This window comes from Apostichopus japonicus, chromosome 16 (genome assembly GCF_037975245.1).
Source record: "Apostichopus japonicus isolate 1M-3 chromosome 16, ASM3797524v1, whole genome shotgun sequence".
NCBI lineage: Eukaryota > Metazoa > Echinodermata > Holothuroidea > Aspidochirotida > Stichopodidae > Apostichopus > Apostichopus japonicus.
The window spans coordinates 39,445,581-39,473,158 of NC_092576.1; the positions used below are offsets into that span (position 1 = coordinate 39,445,581).

Genomic DNA, 27,578 nt, shown 5'->3' on the forward strand with positions numbered 1-27,578 from the left:
AGTACCGTGTGTACAAATGTAGGCTAAGTGACACACCAATGAGTCAACCCTTTCCACTGGAGCTTATACACAAAGGGGCACAATAATTTCTTTCTTCATGTAGCCCAGTTTGCGCACCACGTGAAGTACAACTTTGATCGTCGCTCAAGAATTTATGAGAAGAAGTCAGAAAACAGCTGACGTTACCACCATGACAGAGTATAAACTCGTTGTAGTAGGAGGTAAACTATCGTTTCTTTTTCATACTGAAGCTAGCCTAACATTGGCTGTAACATTAGCCTAGGCTAGGTTAGCTTAGAATTGGTGGACTTTCACCATGTTGATTAGTCATTACTGTTGTTAAGGGCCCAGTACTGAGATATAAACAAGTTAAGTTTAATACTGTAGTCGCAGTTGTTGCCCTTTACTAGATCAGAAACATGCAAAGCAGTGTATTTCACCTGCTGTAACTGATACACCAATACTGTGGGTGTACTGAATTGCATTACAAATTACTGTAAAGAGTTAACACTAGCCTAGAATGAGGCTAGATACTAATACTAGTATGTATGCCAAAGTGATATCACTCACCATATCAGTCTTGCAGTTAGGTTTGCCTTTGATAATTATCAGTTACAAGCTTGATTGGGTCTATTCTCTTAACACATTAGGCATTAGCCTACCAATCAGCTACATCGTACAACTTGCAGTATTTTTAAGAATCTGACATATTCTAGTCTACAATAGCATTTAATTAAATGTTTGCAATAAGAAAACAAACATTGCCAAGACATTGAGTACAAAGCCATATCAATTAGAAATATGCCTAGACTACAGTATAGCTGGCTGGAAATTCAACAGGCCTAAGCTTATAATTTTTCAGTCAGGCTATGCTATTAAAATTATGCAGATGTTTCTGAAGACCTGTTATTGTCCAGTGTTGTGAATGGTAGGAATCCAAGTTTTGTTAAAAAGAAACAAGTGCTTGTTTAACCATGACCAAAATACAGTTTGGATCATAAAGTTTAGCAACCTTTTCTAGACTTACTATGTCCATAGTAGGTTATAATTTAGTGTTCAACCTCTGTGTAACAGTTCAGAAGGTTCTGAATTTTGTCTTGTATAATATACTATATAGTTTCTGTGTAAAGAATTGCTATCAATGGATTTGTAATCAATCAATTTGCATAGCATTTTCAATGCGATACTGGATAAATGATCCCTACACAGGTTCTCACAACCTCTTACAGAAATCATATTGAGTGTTCAAGATTAATTCATTTGGAATTGCACACAAAAATGCTCTATGCAAAATGGGGCCAAATTGGTACAAAAGTTTGCAAAGGTTTATATCAGTTATTTTATGCACAGGACGGTAGTATTTCCAGTATTATATTTTCTTCAAACCTCAAAATTTGCTAGACAAAATGTGAAGACTAGATGTTATTTCCTGTTAGAAACCCATCAGAAACAATTTGGATCTACGTAGTAATCCAACTCAGTTTATTGAGCCTACAAGAATATGACCTCAAATAAACTTGTGATGAACTGAAATTTTGCAGTCTGTGGTTTGTAGGCTGAGTACCCATCACTGGTGTTATAGTACAGTAAAAGTGTTTTCTTCCCCAGAATCTTGTAGTTCCTTTGCATGAGAGCTTGTCCTTCTGTGCAATATCACTATAGCTTCTGTTCATTTCCTTGGTCAGTTCACTGAGAGGATGTGCTAAGAGAAGTTGCTAGTACTACCAAAATTTGATGAAGGTTGCCGTGTGTCTGTTAGAATTGGTAACGGTAGTTACCTTGAGAGCGATTGAGAGTGCCTCAAAGTGATAAATAACATGCAAAAATGAAAATGGTGGAAAGTATGTTGTAATTTTTGGAAACTGTGGCTATCTCTGCATATCTAGCATTTTTGTTATCTGTATATGGTCACTCCAGCCGATATTTTTGTCACTTTCTTCCAGCTGGAGGTGTCGGGAAGAGCGCCCTTACAATTCAACTGATACAGAACCAGTGAGTAAACCACATGTTGTTAATAAATGTACAATTAAATGTTGAAACCTCAATTAAAATGGTTAAAATGGCAAATATTAGCATTTGCCTTGTAAGATTATCATTGTAGCCTTTAGGCAGATGAAATTGCAGGATTTTTTCGAAAGGAGGGCGTGTGACACAGGGTTAATGAGGCAAACTGCCGTCTATGGGGGTTGGGGGGGGGCCGGAATTGAATGTAAGGTATCAAAGGGTGCCTGCTGAGGCATATTTAGACTATAGTAACAGTAGGTCTATAATTTGATCTAAACGTACGATTAGGCTATAAACTACTTTGTATGTGTGTATGTATATGTGTTTGTGTGAAGTTGAAAGGTAGGTGGTGTGTGTTCCACTTCACCCTACTAGATCCGCCCCTGTTATGCAAAAGTTAATATTTATAATTCTCCTTATTATGTTTGTAGTTTTTACAGTTTTATATGAAGAAGGGAAACAAATTTGATGAGTTTCTTTGTCTTGAGACGTAACAACAGATGAACTGTAATCTGTATAATTAAGAAACACATACATCTCCTACCTCACAACCCCTCACCCCCCCTCACCCTTCCCTTGTTGGTGCTACTGTTCTTCTCAGGACGTACAACCATACAGCATCTATTGTTATGTACACCCAAACAGTACTGTAGATCTACTGTATATGCATACAACATGACAGCTGCCGGTTTGAGGTTCATAACGAGCTGTTTGCAAAATAAGAATTCATTCATCTACAGTAAGCAGTACCTACATACAGTACATGATCAAGAGAGCCGGGAAATTGTCAGTACTTCAAAAGATTCCTGTTGAGAAGTTTGTTTCAGAATAATGTATTCAGCCAGATTTAAACTATGCAAATGCGCGTGATCCAAAAATTTCATCCCACACTCGAGAGACATAGATCAGTGTCCACATTGAGTCTTTAACATACTAAATTATCCTAGTTGGATAGTTTGTAATTACTGTAAGTTGCATTCTTAGTTAACACCTGTAACATATCGGAAAATCCGCCTTGAATACCAAAAACAATGTTGCATCAAAATAAATCTAGAACAATTGAATAAAGAAGCGATGGCCATTGACAGAAATGACAAAGGTTGACCTTGTTTCAAAGTATGTCATAAATTCTAGAATATGAAGTTTCTATGAAACTTGAAAATGTTTCCTTAATATAATGTGAACAATTACAAACAAATTATGTTATAATGTGTCCTCTAATTTTAGACCTGCTTTAGGGGGAAAAAAATTGAAGGTTGAAATTTTTTTGTAAAATAATAGTATGAAGAGTAAGTTTCATCATCATGATGGCCGAAGCTAGCTATAAAGGGCAATTGTTTCTATCTTAAAATCCTCTATCCAAATCTCTGCAAATGAAAGCAAAGGACTTGCTCAGTGTTAAATGCATACATATTATGTATATGTACACAGCCTAATCAAACTACTGTAGTTTCACTGCTTGGTCTGGACCTGCTTGTACACCAGTGTCCAAATTTCCAGGAAATGCTGATTGGAGTAATGGTAAGATTGAAAAACAAAAACAAAGAAGACAAAGGGCAATTTACCCTCCCACCACCTCACCCCTCCCCCACACCAAAACAGTATGGTCAAAACAGGAAGAGAGTTATTTGGACAACAGCTGAACTTGTGTACCTTTTATCTTTTGTGTAGGCGTTCTGTCAACCTATTGATGTGCTTTGTTCTGTACACTGGAGTGACTGCTGTGGTCATTTCTGTGGTTTTATATCATGCATCAGATTTTACAAGCATTGTATACAAACCTTGCACTGTACCAGTGTATGTGTTGTGATAGTGCCGTACATGTTGATATGTACATGTGGGAGCATGGGGAGGTGGTGGGAGAATGGAGGTGGGGGTTGGGGGATGGGGGATGGGATGAATTAACTGGACAAGCAGGAAGGATTCTGTCTGGATGAGGAAGGGATGAAAGATGTTATTATTATAATATAACAAATTTATATGGCGCTCTTTTCATGCTTAAGCATGTTCAAGAGCCCTTTACAATGACAACAAAATGACAAAACCCTTAAAAAATGAATATGAAGAGTAAAATTAATGCAGCTTAAATATTAATATAAAAATATTCTGTAACACAAGCTTCGAGAGCATCTATGGCCATAATGGTGTTGAGTCCAACTGCCTGTCAATGTCATCTTCATAGTAATATTTCCTGTGTTATGAACATTATTACAAGTTTACTGCTGACATTTTTGCAAAATTTGTAACATGAAAATTTTTGTGGGGATTGTCGCCATGCATCTTAATCATAATAATAATAATAATAATAATGTTGATTTATAATGCGCACATATTCACCCGGAAGAGTGCTCAAGGGGGGTGGGGGGGGGGGAAAGAGAGAGAAATAAGAAAAAAAAAAAACCCAAAACAAGTCCCATTTCATTTCTGTGTAACTACATATATATACAGTAGGAGTCACCTACAGTACATACCATTGTGTACATTATTTGGCTTGGAAGTTTTATTGGTCTGGTCTCCGAATTGTGAAAATTATTAAGCAAGAAAAAAAAAAGAAAAAAGGAAAACCTATTTTATGAGGTTAGCTAATCAGTTGTAAGATGATAAACTCACAGTACTAATAGACAGAGCTCAAAGTACCATACTTGTGTGTTCACAGTAATGAAGGGGTTAATGCCCCCATTTTGACCTAAACACATAATTACTGCTAAAACTTGACAGTAATTGACCCACACAGGGCCATAAAATATATTCCACATTTCCTGTGAACCTGTTTTTGGCAGAGATTAAAACCTGCTTGGAACTAGGTAATATCCAGGCTCAAGATATAAAACAAGTAGACCATAGGAATGTTATAACTTAAACTTTGCCAGGCTGGTTCAAAGTGTCTGGTAAGGAGAAATAAAGATGTTAGATGGGGGCCTGCATTGCTTTGTGTGTTTAATTGTAGATTGCAAACTTGTAATTCTGGACTGGTGACCTGCTTTTAATGTACAGTCTAGGCACTAGCTAGACCAATGTCCATTTACTTAAGCTCAGGCTTTGATTAAAAAATTTTCAGGTTTTGGAAAAGTGTTTCTCCTGGAAGGTTCTGAGTTCTGACCTCCCTCCCCCCCCCCCTTCTAGTGATTACCAGACACACAAAAAAAGTGGGTTTGACTGCTTGTATACATGTCTCAGTGAGGAGGAAGGGATGAGAGATGGGAGGGATGAGAGAGGGGATAGAGAGTAGGGAGGGATGAGAGAGTAGGGAGAGAGGAGATAGGCAGGAGAAAGATTTTGAGGGAGGCAGTATAATGCTTTTTCGATTAACAGTTTGGAGTGAACATGTACTGATGGCCTGTCAAAGATTCCATACGTGTTGTTACATTTACTATTAATAGCCAGAAGTTGCATAATTTAAACTATTCATGGAAGTTAGTCCAGGACCTTCAGACACAGAGAGCTCTGTCTACAATATGGCAAAATTTTGTATGCACGGAAATCTCCACCTGTAGTAACTCAATGTTGCTTCAATCCATTGACAGTTGCAGCAGCCTGCTTTAATGTGTAGAGATAATGTCCGGTTACCCGGAGTTACGGCTCACAATTTGTGGTAGCCCTGCGAAAGCCCAGTTCCTTAAATGTTAAAGAAAGAATAAGTTTGTCAGTCGTTGAGGCTGTGCATGTACTGTTAAATCTTTCAATATGACTTCCTTTTATGTAGATATCTTTGTTATTCCTCGAAAAGGGAAACCAAACCCACAAAGTACCTAGATAGTGTCACATGAATGTTATATTCATCATTGCACTACTGTACGTAGTAGTACTGCACTCACAGGGAATAATTTATCAGGTATATATATAGCATGATAACGAAAAACATGTACTGTACTGTACATGTATGCAAAATCAAGGGCATCTTGCTTTAAAACAGAACTGCTAATATCTTTGTGTATATATCTGTGTCTCACAGGAACTAACATTTAATAGCCACAAAAATTTAAATTCAGAGCCGAAATTACTCCCTGGAGTCCTGTAAAAAAATGTACACAGGAAGGATCTCTTAAAAATAACGGCTATTTTATCTGTGATGCAGAAAAGTGCTTAAAACATCCGAAAAAAGGATATATATTTACACGACGACTATTCTCTAGAATTTGTGCCAAATGAAAAAAATAATAAATCAAACAAATTTTTAATGTTTCTAATTCCTGAATTTCCACATTGTGGTATACCTGTGAACAGTTAAGTGTGTCTTGACCAGAGTTCTACGAAATGCTTAAAAAATCCTTACCCACTGGAGGTTTGGTACAATTGTACATGGATCTATAATTGTACTGGTAGTATACACAGTACTTACTGTGTATACAGTAGCTCCATGTCTTAGGTTAAAAAAATAAAATAAATAAATAACAGTATTCAACTCAGTACAGTGGTATATATACATGTGCAGTATGTTCTGGTACCATTGTGGTTACATCCTGTTATAGGTTCATTGCAATGGTAACTCACATGACACAGTACTATTAATACCATGTGTCCAGTAGCTCCATAGATGTCTGAGGTTACTATTGTACTCTAATCATTACAGTGCAACATTTGGTCATGGTTACCTTGACATGTTCCGCACTGTAAGGAAACAATTATTGACTGCACTGCAAGGTCAACTTATAATCACAGTATAGGTTAAAGAGGCTGCACAACATGTTGTATACTGTACTGTACATACTGTATACTTGTAGTACTGTTATGCACATGTCCTGATAGTATGTACATGTATACATACAGTATGTACAGTACAGTACAGTACAGTATGTACAATACATGTATACTGTATATATACATACATGTAGTACTGTTACAGTACAGTATGTTCACATGTATCTTGATAGTATGTACATGTATACAGTATGTACAGTATGTATAGTATGTACAGCACATACATACTGTACTGTACATACATACATGTAGTACTGTTACAGTACAGTATGTTCACATGTATCCTGATAGTACTCTATGTACAGTACAGTACAGTACGTACATACTGTACTGTACTGTATACATGTAGTAGTGTTATGCTCACATCCTTATGTACGTACTGTACAGTATACAGTAGCGACAGGTAAGTGAGCAGCAAAGTACAGTACCTATACAGCAACAGAACTGTACATGCATGAATAGTGGGATTAAAGGCAATTGAAGACTTGCCCCAAACCACGCTCAAAAAAAGTTAACATTCCCTTGCTTGCAAGTGAAGTTTTCTTCTTATCCTTACAAAATGCAGACAGTAATGAAACGTGGTACCTTGTTATCTTTAGCTGGACCTGAGATGTCCATCACTGTAACGTTTGTACACTGTGCTGTGATTGACCCCAGCTATATGTAATGACTGTACACTAGTGTCTAATTACCGACGGTAGTAAGATGTGTGTATTTTCTGGGATCGATGGTGGTGTCTAACATACTTGTTACACCTCATTCCAAACTAGGTCAGATTACCCGCATTACACGTTTCTTTTTGCGTTTCTTTTTAAATGCATTGCCTTTTATAGTAATCTTTAATAATGATTGTAGGAAAAAAATCCACTTGGCAAATGATGTAAGCTGTAAGTTCAATAAGTGTATGGACCTGTACACAGGCATTGTCACAATGGATGATCATCTTGAAGGAAGGGAGAGTGGGCGACACAGACTGTCCATGGGAAGTCCAGTAGGTGTCACAGGAAACACAGCACTGATAATAACAGTCATTAAGACAGGTGCCAATACATGACATGGGTACAGAACATACATACACATGTGTGGTAACTGCCAGGGCACAGTACAGTAGATAAGGAAGCGTGTACTGTACATTATCACAGATATCCGGTTTATAGTATGGCACAGAACACCTCTCGGTTAATAACCCACAGCTATCCATTACAAAGTGTGCACGGTTGAGTTAGTATAGATCGAGTGTCTCACGCGTAGTTGATGCATGCTCTGTTCTCTAGTACTGTTGAACAAATGTTATTAATTTTTGGCAGACTTTAGTTCATACTCTACTTACGTACTGAACATTAATCATTAAACTGTTCAGTAGACTTGTTGCATTGAGTTCATACTGTACTCCTACTCATATAAATTGCTAGATCTGCTGCCTGTCCTCTGCCTGGTCTTCATCTTTGGCCTCATGGAGTTGTACTCATATGCTTGTACTCGAGCAATTTAGAATTTACAGTTGGTATACTATAGACACCTAGTACAAAGTACTCATGCTTAGACAATCTAATGTAAACCTGCAGATACTCATTACCCAAGGGAAGTTCCAAGTTGTACTCATACTTTTACTGTTGTACACATACTGTTGTACTCATACTCTCAGTGTTGTACTCATATCATCACTGTTTTACTCTTACTCTCACTGTTTTACTCATATTCGCACTGTTTTACTCATATGCTATTTATACTCAGACTCTTACTGTTGTACTCATACTCTTGCTAATTATACTTGTACTGTTACTGTATACAATAATACAATAATACCAGGCACTGAAGTTGATAGTACTGTGTGTTGTTTACAAGTGCCTTGATGATAGTGACAGTTAGACACACAGTACAGTTATATCATGATGCAGTTCTACCAATGCCAGTTGTTTAGGAAGTGTACACTGAATGAAAACATGTACGAATCAATTCAATGATCATTTTTTCCCCATAATTTCAAAATTAACAGCACTTGGATCTAAATATTAGTCCAAGTATTCTATTTCAATGAATCTACGAACCAGCTGCACATTTTGAACTTATGTATGTATGTATAACACACATTGTGCCTTAGAAAACTGTCCAAAGTTCTGTAGAACTTTCTTAACTTCCCTACACACAAAGTCAACATGTTTATTGTGTTGTACAACAGAGTGAATTAACACCACCCTGTCTCATTCAATAAATTATACATAACCGATACATATGCACATGTACGTATTTGGACAGCAGTGTTTGTCAGGAAGAGCCTGTCACATGCAATCTGAATAAGATCGGTGAAGCAACTTTGCAGACATGAGATAACTTTTCTAAAAGTTTGTGCCAAATCTACAGTTATACAGATATGTGTATATACTGTACACAGTTTGTCTTGGGTTGTGTTCTAGACACTGTACTGTACAGTATGGACAGTAGGCATGTAAGATAGAATAGTATGAGAATTTGCAAGACCTCACTTGACCCTGGATGACCCTAAAGCACTTTACGTTTGACCTCTGTTGCTGTTGTTGACACATACAGAGACTGCAGCCAATTCTATTTAACACATTTTGGAGCAAAACTTTGATCCTACTATTTACATGGATGGTACAGTACATGTAGCACACCGTACAGTATACTATGTAGTAGCGTAATGATCTAGGTACAGTGCAGCTGTTATATGTAATGTACACTGTACGTCTAGTAGAGATTAGTATAATGTCCAATTACAAGTACATTTACAGTGCAATGTACAGTACTATATTTAATGTGCTATACAAACAGTACCTCATAGTAACCCTTAAGTAGTATAAAATACATTGTCCTAATACTTGAACTATAGCTCTAGGGTATTGTACTGTATGTTCGGTAACACATTCATGTTTGTACTGTACAATATGAACAGTAACAATATGATCTGCACTGTAGTATTACTGTAGTACAGCACAGTGTATGATTTGCATTATACAGTAGTATTACTGCAGTACAGTACAGTAACATTACTGTAGTGTAGTTCAGTATCAATCTGCACTGTAGTATTACTGTAGTACAGCACAGTGTATGATTTGCATTATACAGTAGTATTACTGCAGTACAGTACAGTAACATTACTGTAGTGTAGTGCAGTATCAATCTGCACTGTAGTATTACTGCAGTACAGCACAGTGTATGTTTTGCACCAGTTGTACAATAGTATTACTATAGTACTGTACACTAACATTACTGTAGTGTAGTATCAATCTGCACTCACTGGCCCTGAACAGTAACATTACTGTAGTGCAGTACAGTATGATCTGCACTGTAAAGTAGTATTACTGTTTAAATATGATCTGCACTGTATAATTACTTGGATAGTAATACAGTACTGTCCACATACATAATCAACCTGAGTAACATTTGAGGCAAACATTAACAGTGTTGGTTTTCTATGTAATTGGGGGTCACTTGTTACAGTTGTGTTTGGGCCCATTATCTGTAGATTCATGTCAGGCAGCATACAGTGTGAATCACTATTATACTGCTCTTACCAGGCTTCTAGCAAAGCTGGGATGGGGTATGTGCCCCCGCCCCCATGCAGACGACTACAGTGCCTCTTTCCCCTCCCCCTCCCCCCAGTCCATTCCACAGTGCTCATGTAAGTTACTGAACATGACAGGCAGTGTCAATGTCAATTAATTGTACTGTACATTATTAGTTTCAAAAAATTCATAACTATAACCAAAGGAAGCCCCATTCCTCTACTTTTGAGAACAAAACAGGTACGGCTGTGCACACCCAAGTTCTGGAACGTTGGTCCCCCTAAACCAGAACGTGCTCACAAGGAATGTAGAGGATCAGAATATATACTGGTTACAGGGACCTTGTTTGAATCCTGTTTTGTTGGCTGAGTAGGAGTACTAACTACTGCTTATTGTTTCCGTACATTCTTCGCCTTAAAACGTCAAGCTTGAACTCACCGTGACATCGTGATCATCAGCTGTATACACCAACCTGTCGTATATGCCAGTCTGGCTTTACAATACTGTACTCTCTGGTATGCAGAGTAAAAGATGTGTGTTTAACGATATCAATTGTTTAATATGTGCACAGTTCAGTAACAATTGATGAAGAATCTACTATATTGAATCGCTGCACCGTACAGTACCTCCAAGCTTCCACAACAATGCACGGTGAAGCGTAAAATGGGAACCAAAAGCTAATTCACCCGAAATGTACAATGGAGAGAAATTCCTATGTTTACTGGACAGTGACAGCCCTGTGTTATAACCACAGTACTGTATTGTACAATCTTACGTAGTACAACAAAAGAACAGTACAGAATTAAAGTGCTGTATTTGCATATTAATTAACTTCCTTTAGCTGTATAGACAGTCATTTTTAATACCAACTTTTAAAAGCTTTTATAGTAGATACAAGAAACGTACTCAAAATCAAAAGAAGCAATTATGCTTTGGTTTTATTTTTTCAAAACTTGTGAAGTTTATCAGCTACTGTAGTGGTTTATAAATTCAACGTTTTCCTTATTTTAAATATTTTATACTTTTGTGAGCTTTATTTGTCGGAAACTTCAAACACTAAGAAAAGCCCTTTGTTGCTATTTAATGAAGTTAAAGTTTCATTTATGTCAGTAAGACAATTTTGTAAGCTTTTCACTTACGTTCCATGCTACTGTAACGTAGTCTTTCGTCACTGAAACATTTAATTGTTTTATTATAAAACAAAACATTTCCAGATGTTGAAAACATACATTGTTAATTGACAAATTAATTAATTAGTTAATTATTAAAAAAAAATTGATCTTCAACATCTGGAAATTATATGGAGGTACAGAATCACCAGGAAAGACCCTTTTGATAAATATCAGCAATTTTTTAGCCTTCTTTAATTTGGGGCCAATACTTTAGTTATAGTGTTCAAACGATTAACTGAATCGCAATCGGTCCAATTATTGCATAATCGGAACGTAATCGGAATCTGTAACAATTACGTGGAATACCAGTTATGTCATACCGATTATTCAAAAACATATGGAAGGTGAAAATATCAACTGATGTATTATGTTTGTTCTTTTACTACGAAATATTAAACTAAATGTAATTAAACAATGTAATTTCATCAAATAAGGCTGCCAGGGTCGCCGATTTTGCTTCCCACGTGGTTAGTGAGTTTATTTAAATCTTGGATGATGTTTGTTTGGTTAGTAAATTGGTCAAAAGTATCAAATCAATTTTGTTTCTCTTATAGTTGGACTGTCTTCGACTCCTCCACGCACCTTGGTTTTATAATTAATGCTCATTCTCATCTCGTCTCTCTCTCTCTCTCTCTGTCTCTCTCTTCAGCTTTGTGGACGAATACGATCCTACAATAGGTAAGTATCCTATACTGAGAAGGTCAATAATCGTTATATACCTTGCGTTCTAGCAATACACTCACTCTCACTGTTCCCAGGACTAAACTGAAAACCTATGGCGACTGTACCTTTCCATCAGCCGGGCCCAAGCTCTGAAATGGTCTGCCCATATCTGTGCGGAGTTCTCCCACTCTTAGTCAGTTCAAGTCTTGTTGAAGACTCATTTTTTCAAGTTGGCGTTCTATTAGGGTTGTACAGCGCTATTGAATACTTCGTAGATTTTAGGGCTTTATAAGTTCATTTATTATTATTATGATAAGATGATACAAATTATCATCCATTTTGCCTTGACCCCATCTTTCTGCACATATGTGGTAAAATGCTAACTCTTGTATGTCTGGAAGAAACAGACCATGTGCAAAATTGAACCCACATGGTTTATACCAATTATTGAGTTATTTGTCACATATTGAGGCTGCTGCTATAATTATTGACTACTATAATTATAATTATCGAAACTAGCAATTTACTTCGCTCCTCGCTTACCTGTCTCCTCACAACCTTAGCACCCTCCTACCGTGCCTAGAATGAACCAGTTACCCTTCTAACACTGTGCGCCCTCTATGACCGGCTCCTCCCTCCCTGCCCTTCCTTCTCATTCTGCCATCCAAAGTGCCAGCATCGTGCGTTTTTTTGTCTGGACTTTCCTGATCGTTATTCGTACGGAACTGTACCCAAGTATTCTAGTTTTTTCCCAATCTTGGAATAAAATTGAACGTACAGTGTGTGTGGGTAGCTTACTCGGAACTAGCAATCTTTTCTATGGATAGAGGTTGAACTAAGATGACAACATTGGACACATTTAAGACAGACAGACAACGGACAGCCGGACAACTAAATGGGACCATTGGGCAAATGTGTAATGCTCTGAATGGATGTAGGCAACATAAGTCTCTATTACAGGCTTTTACGGTATGTAACTGTTTAAATAATGTGCTGTGTCCAAGGTGTGCATATTTATGTACTGTACGTAGCTGAGCAGTGGAATTTGATACAAGGAAGTTAAGGAACCAAACCACATGTTCAGCCACATTCGTAGTTGAGACATTACCCCTCGCAAACTCACAGTTGCATTTTGTTGGACGAAGAAGCATACCGATAGAAGTCTGTGGTTTCTTATCACAAATAAAATTTTATTACAATTACAGTAAGTACTTTACAGGACTCATACCATTCCAAGTAAACTGTGCACAATGTTTGAAGAGCCTGTTTTTTATTTCAAAGAAAATCTTTTCCACATTTAACTGGAATGTATCCCGGATTGTTTGTTTGCATACAGTTCTGTTATTTTGTTGGAATGTCAATATGCTTTTTGCCTGCTTTCAATACAGTACACTATGGGGTTCTTCCCCCCCCCCCGTTGTGGATTTACCGACGTATATAACCTTTTTCATATTGTTGTGTATACTCAAAATATATTTGATCTTCCCTTGGATTGTTTGATAAAAGTTGTTTTATCTTGGTAATCAAAATTCTTGTCACCCCTAAAGCAAATACGATATCCAGTAGCATAGACTCACATTACATTCTGGGCTGTATAAAGTCAAACTGTGTGCAGCTATGTATGTACAGTAGAAATGGGCACAGTCGCTGAACCTTGTGCTCGTTATCTGGATCCCGCAGTACAATCAGTGGAATAGGGCTAAATAGGGCTGGATATCAAAATGGCTAATACAAACTAAGTCAGATACAAAATGGTCACAATGTTGCTAAAATTATTCATGGCGTAACACAAACACGACTGATTGACTGAGTGACTGATTGATTGATTGACTGACTGACTGACTGACGGAATGACTGACTGACTGACTCACTGACTGACTCACTGACGGACTGACTGACTGACTAATGGACTGACTGAGTGACTGACCGACTGAGTGACTGACTGACTGACTGACCGACCGACCGACCAACTGACTCACTGACTGACTGACTGGCTGACTCACTGACTGACTGACTGACTGACTGACTGACTGACTGACTGACTGACTGACTGACTGACTGACTTGGCCTCCATACCAAACCAGGCAGGAGGGGGGTATACTGAAAATAAATTGGTGAAATTTTGGCAGCAAATTATGGTTGGGTTTATGGATATTAATTGAGGGTTTGATGGTTTACAGATGTGTGGGTTTGTTATAAATACTCACTGGGTGACTCATTAGAACCGCCCTGGTACCATGGTAACTGTATGGGCTTGTTGGTCTCTCAAATTTCAAGTGAAACCTTGTGAGCGGGAGATAATTCACAGGCAAGGAAGTCAACCCTTGTACAGTGTGGAACTCTGGAGTATCAAATATTTACGAACGACGATACTTACCTGTCTCCATACTACTTACAGTAGCACTTTATCTACCTAGCCTATGTGCAGAAAGGGCCTAGTGTTGTTTACCTAATCACTTTTTCTTTCACTTTTGTCATTTCTTTGCAGAGGATTCTTACAGAAAGCAAGTAGTTATCGACGGAGAGACGTGTCTGCTAGATATTCTAGATACAGCAGGTCAAGAAGAATACAGGTATTGGATATGGAGGGCTGAATTGGGAAGGGATGGGGGAGGGGATTGTGGGAGGGGGGTGGGGGAGGGGTTGGGGATAGACGTGTCTGCTAGATATTCTAGATACAGCAGGTCAAGAGGAATACAGGTATTGGATATGGAGGGTTGAATTGGGAAGGGATGGGGGGAGGGGATTGTGGGAGGGGTGGGGGATTGTGGGAAGGATGGGGGATCTCCAATACCTCATCCACCGCCTGAAATAGCAAAATAGGTCTCCTGGCCAAAGATATCCCATGCGCACCATTAAATTGGAAATATTTAAATAACCTGACAGTTTATCAGAATGAGGCTAAACTTGTAATTTGTTAGATAAAGTTGTTACCATTACTTCACATTGAGAGCACGGAGTGTTCCTTACAACTTAGTAGTCCTGAGTGCTCTATCACATACCTCCACATGAATGACTGTCATGTTTACTTTGCTCTTGCCTCCTGCCCATCACCAATCAACATTTTGCACTCTCCCAACCACCAAACGGACGTACCTAAACATGAGCAACATTTTAGTCTTGCGCCCTGAACTACCCGCTTTCAGGGTCACTGCCCACTTTGCCCTCGTTTCCATACCATCATGGATTATGGGTACCATTTTCACTTCTTGCTTGCTGTTTACCTTATTAATGAGTTACTCGAGACAAAGACTTCCTAAAAGAATGAGTTCATGTATCTCTAATGCCTTTCATGTTAAGCACGTTTTGTTAAAGTATTGTTACTTTATATAGTAGCAACTCTTAGCTTGACTCATTACAAAACTGATTATAGTCATACAGTTTGTCTAAATCACTTCCTGTTCTCGCTTGCTGTTACTATATGAGTGAGTGATTCCATTGCTGTTGCTATATGAGTGAGTGATTCCATTGCTGTTACTTTATTATGAATAGGCACAATAGTTTGCTTGCTGTTACTTTATTGAATGTTTGATCTGATTGCTGTTACTTTATGACCAAATGATTCAGTTGCTGTCACTTTCTGAATACATCATTCAATTGCAGTCACTGAAGAATGAGTGATCCGATTGCTGTCACTATGGCAGAGTGATCTGTGATCGCTGTTACTTTATGACCGAGTGATTCAGTTGCTGTCACTTTATGAATGCTTCATTCGATTGCTGTCACTTTATGAATTGAGTGACTCACTAGCTGTTAATGAGTGAGGGATTGGTACCTGTTAGTTTATGAATGAGTCGTTTGCTTGCTGTCACATTATGAAAGCATCCTACGATTGCTGTCACTGTATGAAATGAGTGACTAACCATATGTTAGTTTATGAGTGAGGGAGTTGCTTGCTGTTACTCATCATCATCTGACATGCCATAGGAGAACGGGAATCTGTAAGTGAATCTCATCATCTGTGTTTCTACCCACAGTGCAATGCGAGACCAGTACATGAGGACTGGGGAAGGTTTCCTGTGTGTGTTTGCAGTGAACAACGACAAGTCATTCGAAGACGTCAACTCTTACAGAGAGCAGATCAAGAGGGTGAAAGATGCAGATGAAGTCCCCATGGTCTGTAAGTCTCATGAATAATTCATATGTATGCAAATAAGGTGGGAAAGGACCGAAACATCCTTAAACGTCCTTAAAAGCTTCTGGAGGTTAAATTTTGCAACAGAATGCAAAAACCAACTCGTAAAACAGATTTTTTAATTTTTTTTATTTTGACCAAATCCTTTAAAGTATGAATTACCCAAAACTGGATTGGCATTGATGAATTAACTTCACTTCCTCCCTCGTCACCTGTCTCCTCATAACCTCTGCACTATGGCTTTACAGCAGGGGTCCCTCACTGGGGTGCATGAACCCACAGGGGGTGCATGAGTCGTCCCAGACGTGAGACGTTTTTGAAAGTCAAAACTAGAGTACTTTTTGTTGAACTAAAATCTGATATCATATAATTTAGTAATGTACACAAGTCGTACCGTTCGACAAACTCTTTTCGGATTCCATACGCATATGTTGCCATAGTAGTACCGTACCTTGCATGTGATAGAAAACAGGAGCATCCGTCTCATTGTGTGTGATGGGTGATCGATGCGTGATACAATTCGTGATCTGATCTTGAAGTTTCCAAATAAATATTTGTTCATCTCTTGTTTTTTTTCATTACAATATGAACTTGCTCTTTTACGAAGCACTGTTATGCGTATTATGGTATAATAATGACTCAGATCGTGTCTCGAATAGTTGGGGGTTCGTGGACAACTCTGACATCCACAGGGGGTTCGTTGGGGATAAAGTTAGGGAAACCCTGCTTAAATACTGTGTCCAGATCGACCCGGTAATCAGTTAACACGCGAGGAGGCAGATGCGTTTGTCTCTCATCAAGAATCAAAGCAGGTATATTTCGGAACACCTAAGAGACAGTCCCCTAAGTGTTGTGGAATGTTCTAGTAGGATGTTCCTGTCCAACCAAATTCCAATCTTAGATTTTTTTTTTACTTTATATTCTTTTTTGTTTCTGAGCAATGAAATTCTCTGTTGGGATAATAAAATTGTTGGAGATGGCTGACCAACACCACATAGAGCTTTTCTTCTATATTTTCATGTGGAATTGGCTAGTATACCACAGGTACAATGATGGTTGCTCAATAGCCTTTTGAGTTATTTGTTAAATGTTCTAACATGAGTGTCATTTCTAAAGTTTCTCCCTTTTTCACTTCTTTCTTTCTTTCAAAATCTATTTCTTCTTTATCTGAAAAAAAAATGCCTTTTTTGACTATTATACATTTCTCAAATGTGCAAAACAGATCACACCATGCTTCCTGTCAGCCCATAACAACACAAAAGCCAGATGTCAAAGGTCAAGTTATTGCAGCGCATCACATCCTGTGTCACAAGGATATTTTGCCCCTTTTTCTTTGGGAGAAACAAGAACAATAATACCAGACTCACATTTAACAGCACTTTGCCAGTTTCAAACTTTATGGTAAACCCTGCCAAGGAAAATCTCACATGTTATTGTCTAACAGAACCAAATGCCCCCCTCGCCCTTCCCAGCCTCCCTAAAAAGTCAACAAAGGTACACAAATAAACCAAAGTATATAAACGAACACTTTTAACAGGTCATGAACAATTCAAATGGTCATGAATATTTATAATGGACTATGACAATTTATAATGGACTATGAATATTTTTAATGGGTTTTCTGAATGGATCATCCCAGTAGAAAGTACCTTTAAAGTGGTATTCACTGAGTGTTCATGTTTATAAAGATTTGCCTTTCCTTATATCAGTTCCCATCTTTTTAAGAGTGTACTTCGCTTACCTGTCTCCCAGTCAACATATGCACTTTCTTATCTACCTAAACTACTTGATTGGAATGTTTAAGCACTGTGCCCCCACTTCATGGGCACCGCCCTCTTCATGGGCACGGCCTACTTTATGGGCACGGCCTACTTTATGGGCACGGCCTACTTCATGGGCACCGCCCACTTCCTCTTCTTTCCGAATCTACCGTTCAAACAGGCAACCAGATTTCTTCAAGCTTAGGGTTTTTCATCCAAGATAAGACTTCATAGGTCAAATTTGTTGTCATTCCTGACAATAGGCCTTTGTATTTTCTCCCTCCAGGGGTAGGTAACAATATCTGCCAACCTGGACGGTGGAAAGGTACGGATCTTTCGTCCAAGATGAGAAGATTTCATTGTTTAAATATATCTTTGTCTTTCCTAACAATAGACCTTTGTCTTTTTTCTTTGGACTCTTTCCAGTGGTAGGTAATATGATTGATCTTCCGTCCTGGACGGTGGAAAGGTACAGATTGTTCGTCCAAGATAAGAAGATTTCTTTGTTGAAATAGAAATTTGTCTTTCCTAACAATAGACCTTTGTCTTTTTTCTTTTGTCTCTATCCAGTGGTAGGTAATAAGATTGATCTTCCGTCCTGGACGGTGGATAGCAAACAAGCTGCCAATTTAGCCAAGAGTTACAATACCCCTTACATCGAAACATCAGCGAAGACAAGACAGGGAGTCGTGAGTATTTTTTTGTGCCGTAATTGTAAGAACGAGGGCGCCATAGCAAACATTCCAAGCCTTTCTCTTCTTCTGGTTATCTCTTTAAAGTACCATTATGTGTCAGGAGTGCAGAGTTTCTCACTTCCTGTTCAATCGTATGATATCGGCAGTACTATAAGATATGTTTTTTAGGAATTTCAGCAAGGTTTGTTCAAACCAAGAAAAGGCGCTAAAGCAGTTAAAAAAAATGTAAACTTTCATAGCCTGGTGATCTTTTCTAAGCATTGTGGAGGTTTTGTTCATACCCAAACAGCAATTCATTACAGAATCTGCTGTGAGCATCTATCAGCCAGGGGGCCGGAGTATCTGGCAAAATATCAGAACCTGAAACGTTGGCAAATTCACCATCATGATGGATGGTCACCTCACCAGAAATAATTAAGAAAGAATAACATTTGAAAAAAAAATATAAACAAGAAAATAAAACAAACATCAGGGGATTCTTACATCGATTTACATTTTGTTTGTGTTTGTTCATTTTTTTTGCTCATTTTCATTTTGTTTGTGCCATGTTCCAGGATAGCTGAGTTTTTCCACTTCAGGAACTGTAGCTTATAAACGTTTGTGCTACAATAGCAAATAGTACAGTGGAAAATTTAGTATTTTTTTCTAGCCTTCATGAGGGCGCCATACGAAATCAAGTTCAATAAAAGTCCTCTATTCCTAGCTTGGTCTAAGTTGTCAATTTTTAGGGATGCTATATTTTTAACACCACAAGCAGTAATTCATCGCAGAATTCCACTCTTCGTCATATAGATATGAAAATGAATTTCTTGTCGACTTGTGGCTTAACATCCAAAAGTCTGCGATGATTTCCATAGCAACCACCATTTCTATAAAAATTTGAATACATATTCCTATGCGAACAGTCTGCATATTTTCACGACTAGAAATGGGAAAATCTGTGGAAAGTTACCTAGCGGTCGATATGCATGTATGTTACTGTAGTGGTGGAAAATATGCGATATTACTGAACAGCAACCAAAATGGCTATTAATTTTATTTCTTATTTGGTAAACAACAATACAATATTTTGTTCTGTATGTGTACAGCCTATTGACAGGCATGGACAGAAAACATGTGTAAGTATGTCATAAATTTGAACAAATCTATTAAAATGAAACTCTCAGTTCATTGAACTTTGTATAATTTTTCTGTTTTTTTTTTCTCTTTCTACAGGATGACGCCTTCTACACACTTGTAAGAGAGATAAGGAAAGATGTAAGTTTACTTCACTGGAATACTCCTTTGATGAAAAAAATTAGCAAAAAGATTACATATTCATATTATTTTTGGATTCATAGATGTATAAAGCTATACCTTTGTGTCCTTTACCGTAGTTCATCCATGTTAATAAATCCCCGGGCTAAAGAATGGATGGAGATGTCATTTGTGATTAGCTTCCTTTAACTTGAGATTTGAATGGTTGGTTGAATGAAAGCCTTTCTGATTGGCCTAGATTGAATGGTCGGTTGACGTTAATCCTTTTTGATTGGTTCAATGCCCGTTTCCTTCACTGAGCAGATCAGAGTTAACTAGTCTCTGATTTCATAACGGGCAAATGTTTTTCAAAAGCCTTGACTCTGTTATTATAATCTTGTTGATTTAACCTTGGAATGATTTTATTTTAGTCGTCAATGTTTTCCGTATTGAGAACGACATCAGAATGAGCTTATTTCCTGCAGAGGTATTATTTTTCCTCTGTGAATATATGAGTTCAATATTACAAAGAAAAAACAATAAAAAAATTATTGTCAGCTGAATGACCATGAGGAGATCATTAACACTGCTGTTGCCAGCCAGATGGCTTATTAAAATATAACAGGAATTGAAATAAAAAAAATCATATCTTCACAATACAAAGTGCTATGAGGATAGGGTAGGGGGGAGGGGGTGGACAGGGGCGTTTGGCATAAACGATGTAGAAACATTACCAGTTGTCAGCCTTCTGAATGTGCCTTAAACACATTCCATTGACCATAGATTTGTTCATCTGATTTCACTCGAATGTTGACAAAAACTTGCTAAAGAATTGACTGAGACATAATTTTGACATGAATGCATTTAAATCATTTAATTTTAATGATGCAAACCGAGTATACATATTTCGTGGTAATCTTAATGTTTCTTCTGACTTGCTGACTCATCAGTCTGTTTGTTAAACTAGGTAGGCCAGCCACTTTGACTGATAGGCCTTTTGAAATTTAAAAAGTTGACAAGTTCTTCTAATATATATTTTGTTGCAAAATATAGCAGCCCTTACTAATGCACATTATATGTATTTAATGGCGCTATCAAGACCTTAAAAGTTATGATGAGTCAAATAAAATCCAATTTTGAGAATTGCACAATCAGGCACCAGCGAATTGTTTTTGGTATAATTGTCAACAATTAAAAACGTAATTAACATGTAGAACAATTGGGTACATCAAAAATGATCAATTACTCGATTAATTAATTAATCTGATGCCTAATTAGTTTTTGCTTCATTTCTCGTTTTTTATCTGCAGAAGGAAAGACGAAACGCCAGTAGCAAGAAACAAAACGGGAAGCGAATGAGGAAGTGTTGTATATTTTGATGAAAATCAAAAAAACAAAAAACAAAAAATATCAGAGAAAACGAGAAAAAATGCAGGGGAACAGAGAAACGAGAGAGAAAAAAGAAGTTTTTTTTGTGAAATTCCAAGACAACAATCATGTCTAAAAAAAAATTAAAAAAAAATCTCCACAAAAACACTATGGAGAAAAGTGAAGCATTTAATCTCTTACTTTAGCCATTTTCTTCTGCCCTTTTCTGGTCACGCACATATTCGGTGTAAGAACCGCTGTCATATAGCGTGTTGCGTCTCCTTGTTTGTTCTTTTGTTTTCCCGGAACTTTGATTCGTTTTGTCGTCTGACCTGTACGCTTTCTTCTGTCGGACGTGGACCATGAGAGGGGGGGGGCTGATGAATGCCGGTCACGAGATCGACCAAACTTTAAATTCATCTCCAAAGCTTCCCCCTCTTGCAGTGATTTCAGCGACTGCTTTACGAAACCGCGTGGGAATCCTCTGTTTTTCTCGTTAGTGTTCCTTGGAGATTTGGAGTGGTGCAATGTCTGAACGATGCATTCCGGGAAGGAAGTTTTTAATTCGTTCGCTTGCGGAGTTTGCAATCAGTGGAATAAATCTGTGCGTGTGTTTGAAGGAAAAGAAAGACGTTCGCAGCGGTAACCAAGTTAAACTATGGAATTCTTGCTGGATGGGTACTACTATGGCAACGGGTGGAGCCATTTGTTAATATTTCGGGGAAAAAAAAGAAAACAAAAATGGTTTGAACTTTTCAGAAAGGTTTGCAATTTTGGACTGTGAGCGGTGTGCCTAATGGCAGGAGAATGTTTTGACAGGATCGAGGATAGACAGACAGACAGACAGATAGACAGGTTGAACGTTGCCATTTAACTGTGTGCTCCTGTCCAGTGGGTTTAGCTTATGTAATGACACATGGCGTGGTAACAAATTTGGTGAAGGTCTTTGAGGACGAATGGAGAGTCGATTGATGAAAGAATGAGTCTTTGTTTTTGTACGGATCAACAGCCTGTCTTAACAATGGAATTGTTTTGAAAGAAATCCCATTGCTTATTATTGCCCGCTTTTTTTCTCCTTTACTTTTCTCTTTTTTTTGTATACTTGAGTGTTATATGGAAAATAACTAGTGAGTCTGTGGAAATTCCCCTTCAAGTAGGCTTCAGCACTATTGATTTCCCCCTCCCCCACCCCTCCCCTCCTCTCCCCCTCCCCCTCTTTTAATGTGACAGTTTTCTCTGTAATTTTTTATAGAAGATCTAAATGTAAGTAATGAAATGGACAAAGTCAATTAAATTCGCAGACTATTCGACGATAAGTAAAATTAAAAAATGTAAGTAAGATTTTTCGGTGGTACAATGAAATAAACCTTATTGTTACATGGTGCAGGGAAATAACCAGGTATCTAGTTGTGGTGTCAGACAAAATTACTTTCAAAGATCAATTTTTTTGGCTCCTTACTTAAAGTAATACAGCTTTCCATGCTACCTGTTCATGTTTGTGTTGTACATAAACTGTTACAAAGGATCACAAGGAAAAAAAAAAATCTACAAAACATTTTGGTCATTTAGATCAAGGAGCATAAATATTTATCTCTAGAATTCAGGAATTTGCTCCTAATTTAACAATTTCCCTGTGGGTCATGCCCCTCCCGTTTCCCCTTAACAGTGGGGAAACACGGCTCCCCAGAACCAAGAATGGGGTGGCTTCCAGTAGGAGCATATAAAAATGTCAGTCACTAGAAATCCTGGCAAAGTGCCTGCACTTATATTTCTGCAATGAAAACTTTAGAGTAGTTTTTGACTTATTTTGCACATTTGTTTTGTACTCTTAGAACCGTTCCCATCGTATACTGTTTATTGTAGTGTGTTGATCCTAGAATGATCTTCTAAGCAGTTTAAATCATCCCCTCCCCTCCTCCCTCACCCAGGTATATCTGTTTTAACTCTAAAATAGTGCATGATATGAGAGGACTGGTTTATTTGTTCTTACAATCGAGCAGTTGTTATGTATGCTGTTACAGCTTTATCAGGTAGAGGGAGGGAGGTAATTATTTGTAAGCTGTGACTTTCAGATGTGAGCGAATAGACTCTAATTTTTGTTTTATTACGAAAGATTGTCTGTGGTAATATAGTGGTGGGGTACTTTCGGATCAGTGAAATAGAGAGGTACAGTAGTTTTCTGGCATTGTTAAGCAGCATTTCATGTTAATGAATAAACATGAAGGGGGCTTAAGCAAGGAAGAATATTTTTTATTAAGTTTGAGGTTGTTGGGGGGTGGGGGGGGAGGGGGTTAAGGGAGAGAGTTGCTTGATATTTAGAATTATAGCATGACTTGCCACAGCAAGGGGAGATGCATGTATAAAATTGACATGATTAAAGAAAGGGGGAAAAGGACGGGTGGTGGGGGGGGGGCGGATCCACAACCATGACTTTTGGACGTTTCGCATATCAGTGGGTTTTAGAGGAGGTGAACAACAATAAAGCGCATCGTTAATTATTCTAATATTAAGTAATAATTAACAGTGCGTTTACTTCGGTTAAGCATCACTGAAACACAGACGAGACATGCGCTCCAAACACAAAATTTCTCAACCTTATTACCGCCTATTCGTCCCAGTTTTGATATGCTATGGTTCCATATTTATTACAAAACTCAATGTAAGGTGGGTGACACTGAAAGACAAATATATTACCAGTATTAAAATTGTCATAGCAGATCAATTTTTCTTTTTTTTAATAAGTTTGCATTTTATTTCTAAAAGGTGTGTCTTTAGTCAAAATCTCTTTGATACCTGTGGCATTTTTCCACAATGGAAGCATATCAACGGATGGAAAAATATTTTCACATCCCTCCCAATTTGTGCAACGTGAATTGTGCGTTTCCTAAAGAAAATAGTCATACACTTAAAAATTCAAACCACGGTTTTCTCTCGGGTTGAATAAATTAAATAAATTTGAATATTGTACTTTAGCCATATACATTGGGATTTATTTTCTAGCTATTATTTATAAATATAGTATGATTAACATTTTTCCTACCAATAATCGATAAAAACAAAAAAATGACTTATTAGTTACTTTAAATATTGTGTGGCAGGCCCTGAATAATTGTCACTTATATTATACTATGGTTCCAGTGTACAAATGGGTACATCTGGTTTGCACATTCATAGCTAGTCGCCTATTTTGTGTAGCATTTTGCGTAACGGTACCCTATACAGCCAGTTGTGACAGTTTTCTAATGCTAATACCTCTCTAAACTGTCCTCCCATATCATGCTTCAAAGCACTCATGTTGACAGTACAAACAGTTCCTAACCTTTATCTGATTATATTGCTAATACCTCTCTAAAGTGTACTCCAATATCATGCTTCGAAGCACTCATGCTGACAGTGTGAACAGTTCCTAACCTTTATCTGATTCTAATGCTAATACCACTGTATACTGTTCTCCCATATCATGCTTCAAAGCACTCATACTGACAGTACAAACAGTTCCTAACCTTTATCTGATATATAAACATGATATTCATACTGCTCGTACTGACAATACGAGTGCTATGAAGCAGGACATGACACTAGAGTGTCGAAATAGTTGACCTAACTGGGTGTATTATTCCTTGCCATATGTAACACATTGGCAATGTGTCTGCGTCTGCTTTCTCCGGAGCTATGGAAGTTTGTAAGTGCCACGTACTGTCACAAGTGACTACATTCAAACTAACATTCTGTACATTAATGTGTACCCAACTTCCTTTCTGTATCCAATTTGTATATGCCATGCATTGTTGTCTCCCAAATGTTACAGACTGTAAAGTATTTTCAGGATAGGAAGTGGCTGCATGCTAGTGTCCTACTGTACAAATAGGTGGTGTATGTCAGTGCATCCCACTCTGTGTGTATACCTTATATACAGTGTAGTCTCTATGTATCCACAGTTTATGCAGACTCACTATCTTCTAAGCGATTCATGTCTCTCTCAGGACGATGGATAGGTTCAGGAAAATTGATATGGACAGATATGTTAGGATAGCATTGAGTGTACTATGTGAAGGGTTTTGTGCATGCATGTCTTGTGTATCGTCCCCTAGCATACAAGATGGCTGCCCACAGGTATGTCACTCAACCTATGCATGGTAATAGTGTACAAAACAGTGCGGTGCCAGCACTAAGAGACTGGTCCCCATATCCATATGTATCATGTAGATTGCAGGATTCATGCCTAATGGGTTACCAGATGCCTAATGTGGTGCACTGACCTTCATCCAGCTAGACCACTCGCTGGACGTATCTATGTCTGACATTTTTAATGAAAAGTAAGAATTTGCATTCGATAATGACAGAATCATTGAGTTTCGTAATCTTCAAAATATGTAGGCCTACTGGTATGGAAACTGAACCGGTTTCCATAAAGAAAAGTGCATCTGCAACTGTGCAGATAAGTACAATTTCATTACCGTTAAAATATGTTTTCCAACTTCATAATCATTGTTATGAATTTAAGCTTATTAAAAATTGGTAACATTTTATAGGTATTAACATCAAGTGGAATATGTAAATTTCAAGGTTTTTTCTCAAGTCTTTTTTAGATTATCGGTTTTCTTGACTAGTATACATGGTCATTACTCTATCATCTCGTCAAGTGGGCAGCGATATGTTCTCTAGTTGATGTCACTTAGAGGCCCACCTTTCCTATACGCAATAAGCATACAGGGAAAAAACTGCCGTTTGCGTAGTGTAACCTGTTTACTTGTTTGTACACACAATGTATGTCAAACTACAGAAGTATTTGTACTTACTGTGGACGCGAAACGTGTCCTCTCAAGTAGGTGTTACATAATGTGTGTAACTGTACCATCTGTATGGTATGTACGTACATTGCATGTCAAATATAAACGAAGTGACTTTGTTTTACCTACAGTTCATGTGTACACTAAGCATGTTTGTCCTACCATATGTAGCTTACAGAACTGTGGCTAACGTTACATTTGGGAGAATACACATTACATTACCTTCCCATGATATCACATGCATAAAGTAACTTTTTTTTTTACATAATGTTCATATATACCCAAAGTGTACTCGTCATTCCCTTGTAGATATTACAATAAAAAAAACTTAGATACTAAACATGGCTATATCAGAACTATTGGAAAAGTATGATGCATGGTGAAGACACAATACATGGCATTATGCTGTCCCATGTACAGTGTGTAGCTATTGGAAAGACTTGTTAACAAAATGTTTGTGAGGACTGTGAGTATCATGTCCTCTCATGTAGGTATTACATATGTGCATGATTCCACACACTTTATGGGGACAGGGAATAGTCTGGGAAGAGCAGATATTGAGACACATTACATTACCTTATGCTGTCCCATGTACAGTGTGGAGCTATGGGAAGGACTTGTTTACACAATGTTTGTGAGGACTGTAAGGATCATGTCCTCTCATGTAGTAGATATTATATATGTGCATGATTCAACACACTTTATGGGGACAGGGAATAGTCTGGGAAGGGCAGATATTGAGACACATTAGTCTGCGAAGAGAGCAGATATTCTAGAAAAAATAAGGAAATGGTAAAGCCCCCCCCCCCTTCCCCGCCCAGACTAGGTCTAGGAAGTTTTTGAAGTTCTGAAAAATTGAGTCAAAATTACTCATTTGAACACTTCTTCTGGTACGATAGATGACTTATGCGAGAATTTGTCGTTAAGAAGTGTGAGATAACAGTTAACCCTAATTCAAACTGTAGTCAACAGTAATGGTTACTGAATATCGTGTTTATAGGATCCATGGGTCATTTAAAGACCTCTTAATAATAGCACAATGCTCTCAAATTTTGATCATAAAAATCCTTCCTTTTTAAATGAAATTCGTTTGCAACAAAACATTTGTCAGTGTTATAATTATCACAGTCATCCAAAGAAAAAAAGTTTCCAGTCTCGACAGGGTTCGTGTGAGTCTGTAATAAGCTACAGTCAATAAAGTTTCGAACATCAATGCCCCCACAACTATGATTTTTGTTAATTAATTATTATTTTTTTTTTGTAGCCAGGTTATAAATGTTCATATGAAACATCACAGCATGTTGGAAATGGTCATGACAACAATTGTTCATTATTTTCAAGTAAATTTTTGATTTTGAAATGCATTATTCTCTCCCTCTCTCTCTCTCTAACTATCATCTAGTCATATTTACTGTATATAGATTTCATTTTATCGGCCATTTATGATAGGTAAAAAAAAATCTTTGTTTTTGATCCTTTTATAATTTAGTGTATGTAAACGCCATAATAAAGAATCGTCAAATAATCTCATAA

The 27,578-nt window shown here is 37.6% G+C and overlaps 1 protein-coding gene across 1 annotated transcript; it reads left to right on the forward strand.

Annotated features, from left to right (window-relative positions):
* Window positions 1-27,578, forward strand: LOC139982370 (GTPase KRas-like). Its single transcript, XM_071995122.1, has 8 exons — window positions 1-221; window positions 1,944-1,992; window positions 12,048-12,076; window positions 14,550-14,634; window positions 16,039-16,181; window positions 18,527-18,645; window positions 19,867-19,908; window positions 21,198-27,578. Exons 1-8 carry the CDS (start codon window positions 155-157, stop codon window positions 21,264-21,266), a joined length of 603 nt encoding a protein of 200 aa, XP_071851223.1. The 5' UTR covers window positions 1-154; the 3' UTR covers window positions 21,267-27,578.